This window comes from Lepisma saccharinum, chromosome 23 (assembly GCF_977018435.1).
Source record: "Lepisma saccharinum chromosome 23, izLepSacc3.1, whole genome shotgun sequence".
Classification (NCBI taxonomy): Eukaryota; Metazoa; Arthropoda; class Insecta; order Zygentoma; family Lepismatidae; genus Lepisma; species Lepisma saccharinum.
The window spans coordinates 44,245,342-44,251,341 of record NC_139251.1 but is presented as its reverse complement, the minus strand read 5'-3'; the positions used below and the strand labels follow the sequence as shown (position 1 = coordinate 44,251,341).

At 38.0% G+C, this 6,000-nt stretch overlaps 1 protein-coding gene across 1 annotated transcript in view; it reads left to right on the top strand.

Moving 5' to 3' along the window:
• The first annotated feature begins 837 nt into the window (after nucleotides 1-837).
• LOC146005201 (uncharacterized) overlaps nucleotides 838-6,000 on the top strand; it is a 65,343-nt gene continuing 60,180 nt past the window's right edge. The window contains exon 1 of the mRNA XM_083144254.1: nucleotides 838-1,056. Coding sequence (XP_083000380.1) covers nucleotides 919-1,056 — 138 coding nt within the window. The 5' untranslated portion in view covers nucleotides 838-918. The remainder of the gene's footprint in view (nucleotides 1,057-6,000) is intronic.

The window sequence follows — 6,000 nt, the reverse complement described above, 5'->3', positions numbered from 1 at the left end:
ATCACTTTTCTAACTACAGCTTTCAAGCCTGGAGAGAGTTCCTTCCTCTGTGCACACACAAAACTCTGAGTTATCCCAGCTGATTTTATACAGCAAGCATACGGAACCCGTAACACACGGAGCATTTTCAAACCATCCTTCGATTTACAAGTAGTACAGAGTCACTTAATTTCATACTAATTTATACAATAATAGAATGAATGTACGAGACTTCGAAAACAGCACACAAGATTCGAGTCAGGTGACTAGCAGACGATTTTTGAAAATACTGGCATCAGCGTTGCTGACTACGTAAGATAAAATTATTGATCGTAAAAAATGGAACTGGTGCCCTCGCAAATGATTGCTATTTTGATTTTCAATTTTTTCGTTATATTTTATTCTTCGTTCTACGTGTTTTTACTTTTTAAGAAATTTAATTGTACTTATGCTGCAGCTGAGAATAAGATTGTCCTGAATGAGCATGCTGATAGACAATTTACACTATTTTTTTGCTATGGTTGGCAGTGCTGAAATCTTGTCGATCATCGTGTAGCTTCGACCTGTCGATATGGGGGGTCTCACTTATTGCACAACAATTGAGTAACCTTTTGTTCTGATGTCACGGGAGAAAACTTTTTAATTTTAGTCTAGATGCCTACGTTGTCAGGTTAGGCTAGCTAGGTTTAGTTCTTTTAGCCTAAATAATAATTTTTTATTGTATTTATGCTAATGGAACCTAACCTAACAGGCCTAACCTAACCTCGTAGGATTTGGTCATCTGACGTCAGAACACAAGGTAGCAAGACTGTTGTGCGGAGAGGAAGACCTGTCGATATGTTTTTCGATTACGTTCGACTGTAGATTCAGAAGGAATATGGCGATGGTATTCAGTTATTAATGCGAATGTGCGAATTGGTGAAGTAGAAGAGTAGTGGGATGGCGAGTTGTCTCAGAACTTTCTCCAATAAGATAGGCTCAAGAAATCCCTTTCTACCGTCACGACTTCATATAACACAACACGAATGGAGAATACTATTACAGCTGAATATTGCCAAGTCGCAATTTCTGGAAGAAGTAAGATTCTCACTTGTGAAATTTGCTTTCAATAGTGAATCTGGAATTAATACAAGCACTTTATCTAACATTACATTCCTGTGATTTTTATTTAATAACTAATTGTTGTTACTGTAATGCTAGAGCTGCATGTGTGTCCATTGGAAATTCATGCACACAAAATGCAACCGGCTTATGGGGCCCCCTTGATTCCCTTCGAGAATTATGTCGATTTTTTTTTAAAATCAATAAATGTCTGTTTTATGTGATAAAGTTTGGGTAATTATACCATATCGCCCTGTTTTATGTGATAAAGTTTGGGTAATTATGCGATATCGCCCGAACACCTCTCACTCGATTATTTCGTTAATTTTAGCATTGATACTTACCTATTCTGCATTGCGGAAGATTCTTTAAGGTGCCTTTTTCCATAAAATAGTGGCAACTTTTCATATTACGAGTCTTCTTTGTTCCACTTTGGTAACAGACAATGGCGTGCACTCGTCAGGGATCATCGCGTGTCGTGCTTGTGTTTTGTCGATTTGGAGTGGGTATGCAGTGTTTCAACCTTCTTAACCGAAAAATACCTACTTTCGTGTTCAATATGTCATCACAAACCATTGACTGATATCCCCAAATAACCATTCACGATAGCCCCACAAACCATTGACGGATAGCCCCAAAAACCATTGACAGATAGCCTCAAAAACCATTCACGATAGCCCCACGGACCATTTCCGGCAAGGTTAGGTTAGGTAAGCATAGTTAAAAAAAAAACTCTTAAAAAAAGGCACGGTTGGAAACACTGGCGAGACTGCGTGACTTTCCACGCTCGTACCATCTGCAGGTACATAATGGAAACAACGGCATAATGTTGTCGCTTTACAGAAAATGCAAGTTCCTTACATAAAAAGTGATTATTTCTTCTGCAGCATTCTATGCTGAAGTTTTCAGTTTCCGCGAAAGAAAATACCTCAGTAAATTTCTCGTATCGGACAAACGGATTTCTTCAAATTTACAGGAGAAATTACTTACCGACTACAGTTTCTTTATACTTGTGGAAGTTCGGGGAAGTGTTTTCTCGCATCGTTCATTGAATTTTCCAGTTAAATCATCTATTTTTCGATATAAATGTGTGACCGATGCATGAAAGCTATTGCATCCATTTACTTCCAGGTGGATGTAGCCTGTGTGTGATGATGTAATCCTGGTCAGTGTTTCCAAAACACGTGTTTTTTTAACTGAAGAAGGTACGTTTCCGCAAATGGTTCGTGGGGCTATGCAAGAATGGTGTGTGGGGCTATGCACATTTTTTTCGAAACCAATTTTTAACTATTGTAACCTATACGTGACCCTACCTAACCTAACCGGAAATGGTTCATGGGGCTATGTATGAATGGTTCGTGGGGCTATGCGTCAATGATTTGTGGGGCTACGTAGGTATTTTTGGGTGCAGTGGGGTGGAAACACTGCATGCCGAGTACAGTAGTGAAACTGTGACCGCCATTTTGCGTGTTACCGAAGGCAAAAAGAAACAAAGAAAACTTACTCGATATGTCGCAAATAGAGCTTATTTCCGTGAAATAAGCGAAATGCCACCTTCAGCAATGTTTCTCAATGCAGAATATGTAAGTACGAATATTCAAATTAAATCAAGTAGCAAATTTCAGCCGTTTGTCCGATACGAGAAATTTACCAATACCTTGAGGAACTCCAACAATGCTGCAGAATCCTGCAAATTTGAAGAAATCCATTTGGGCGATATCACATATTTACCAAAGTTTGTTTCAGCGCATGGAAACAACAAGTAACACATATTTAATTTCAAAGTGTGGCCGGCGTACGTAATAAACCCATCTCAGAATACTTTCACAGATTTTTTACTCTTATAAATCGGTTGTATGCACACTCAAATAGCGAGGAAAAAAACACTTGCGAATGATAACACCGCCAAAGTAAGCACTCTAACCTAACAACTAGAGCCTGGAAGTTTGGCAAAATGCCTCTTTTTATCTACTGCATATATTGATAATTTTTTTCCGGATATACGTTTTTTATGTTGTTTCGAATGTTTTAGAAGCCTTTTCATTTTGCCTATTTGGGACCCCACTGCCTATTTTTAATTATAATGCCTTTTTTGCCTTTTTCAATGAAATTTGACCATTTTTTAAAAAAATATGGTGGCATTTATTTCTCTTCGCCTTATTTAAGTAATATTGAACTCACGCATGTTTCAACATTGCTGAAGGAGAAAAATGTGAGAAAAAAGTATTTCATGAGGAGTTCGGATATTGCCTTTCGGTTAACATTTCCTTGTGCATGATTGACTGCTGAAGTGGAGAGGTTGATTTCGAACACAAAGAAGATATTTCTGAAATCTCCCTCTCGAACCCGAAAATTTCAGGAAGTTACGCCTGAGCTTAGTTTACCTCCGCAACCAGTCTTGACAAGATGGGGAACCTGGATATCAGCAGCTATATATTATGCTAACAACCTTGATAAAATCAGTGAGGTGATCAATGCTCTTCCAGAAAATGAAGCGGCTTCAATTCGTGAAGTGAAAAAAACAACTCCTGTGCTATTCAGAACTGAAGAATGAAATGTCGTTTATTTTTGCACATTATGGTGCATTGCCAGAGACAATTACAAAGCTAGAAAAAAGAGGTGAGACTCTTGTAGCATCCATCAAAATCTTCGAGGAATCTATGCAGCAGATGATGGAAGTGCCAGGAGAAAAGGGGTCAGCTGTTGCGGAAAAGTGCAAACGGGTAGTGAGTGCAAATGAGGACTTGAAACAATTGAAAACAATTTGTGATATTCTAAAAGGTGAAAACGCTGTTACCAAAATGAGTCCAGCTACATTAGCTTGTTTTATGTATGCTCCAATAACTTCTGTCGAAGTAGGAAGATCATTTTCTATTATGAGAAATATTCTCTCTGACAGACGACTATCAATGAATGTTGAGAACTTAAAAAAACACCTTGTAGTTATGTGCAATCAAGACGGAGAAAATTGAAATGTTCTTCCCAATGTAGATTTTAGCATGTTGCTAGAAATTATAGATAAAAGTAAGCGACTTCCAAATGTGCCTTTTTTTCGGTTTATTTTGCCTTTTTTTCATTTTTAGTGCCTATTTTCCACATTATAAATGCCTTTTTGCCTGCCTATTTTAATGAAAATAAATGCCTGAACTTCCGGGCTCTACTAACAACATATGAAGTGATAGGGTGTTACCTGTTGTAGCACTTTTTGACTATTTGCACACGTGTGTCCAGAATCTTTTAGTTGATTTTGTAGCATATAGTGTATTTGGTGTTTGCACCGTTTGCATGACATTCTGGAGCAGTGCATGATGTGGTGTAAAGTTTCCTGGTATGTGTTAACTAATGAAATGAACATTGAAAGAGCAGACAGGCATGTTCACAGAAGTAACAGTGGACATGCCAATATTGTAGTAGGCTTGGCATTGATTTTTTTAATTAAATCATTTTTTTTAACTAAGGGCTACTTTTTCATTGTACGATTAATGTTCATGTTAGCATGGTTTTTCAATGTACAGTTACCTCTGTAACTGAAGTGGCAGTTACCTTATACCCGTAAACCCCTCTTGCAGTTAGTAGCTGAACTGGAAGTTGGGAAGCAATGGGGCTGCCTCATTGAGCTATTGACATTCCACACTTGACAACTTCATGGTCAGATTAAACAAGAGGAGATTGTCTAAAAATTTGCATTGTTATAAAAGCAGATTTGTTTTGCAAAGCTTGACCCTCTGTACCCCCATTATTGTAGTGTGCATAGACAGTTTTTAGTAATAAAAAGTGGCGAAAGTACTCTTGAGAAGGCAGGTTATTAAAAGTTCGGTATATCGGAGACACATTAAAATCTGATATTTTGTGTTCCGCATGGTTCGTGCTTACCAATTGTGTATTGCGGAACATAGTTCGAGGTGCCATTATGCTTTTTACTTGAAAACAAGACAATTGTTCACATACAGAGTGATTTTTTTATTCCTTTCTTTGCTTCCGTAACACACGTTATGGCAGGCACATTTTGACTCACATTGTGGGTATGCAGTGTTTCCAACCTTCTTCACCGAAAAATACCTACTATCGTGTTTGTCACGTGTGCAAATTGTACATTATGCACAGGTAGCTGATGGATAGCCCCATGAACCATTTCCGATCAGGTTAGGTTATGTTTGGTTCTGTTAGGCAAGCATAATGAAAAAAAAAAAAAAAAAAGTGGTTTGAAACACTTACGTCGTCAAACGTATGCAGCATGCAGTTCACGTAGCGAAAGCAATGGCAATTGTGCGTCGGTGAGTTATTTCTCTTGAAAAATACATGATTTCCCGGTCAAATATATTCCACGATGAAAGAAAATACCTCGACAAATGTTGGAAAGCTTGCAGAATCTCATTTCCGTAAGTAGTTTCTTGTGTAAAAATGAAGAAATGTGTCTCCGATATACTGAACTTTTACCAAAAGTTTAGTATCCCCGAAATGTCTGAAATTCCTTTATTTTCTACTTTCTCACATTTTTACTTACGTATTCTGCATTCCAAAGGATTCTTCAAGGTGCCATTTCGTTTTTTTTAACGCAAATAATCTCAATTTTCGACATATTGAGTAATTCTTGTTTGTTCGTTTTTGCTTGCGTTACATGCAATATGGCGGAGAAATCTTGACTAGTGTTGTCCATCATCAGTGGTTATGCAGTGTTGCAACCTTCTTCATCGAAAAATCCCTACTTTCGTTTTACTGATTTTGTATTTTTTTTCCAGGTTCGAAAACCCCACGAACCATGCACGTAGCCCCACAAACCATGCCCGGATAGCCCCACGAACCATGTACAGCAAGGTTAGGTGTGGTTAGGTTAGGCAAACATAGTTAAAATTTTCATGTTCTTCGAAAACAACAGTGTGGTTGGAAACACTGAGGGGGGGGGGTTACATTATCAAACGC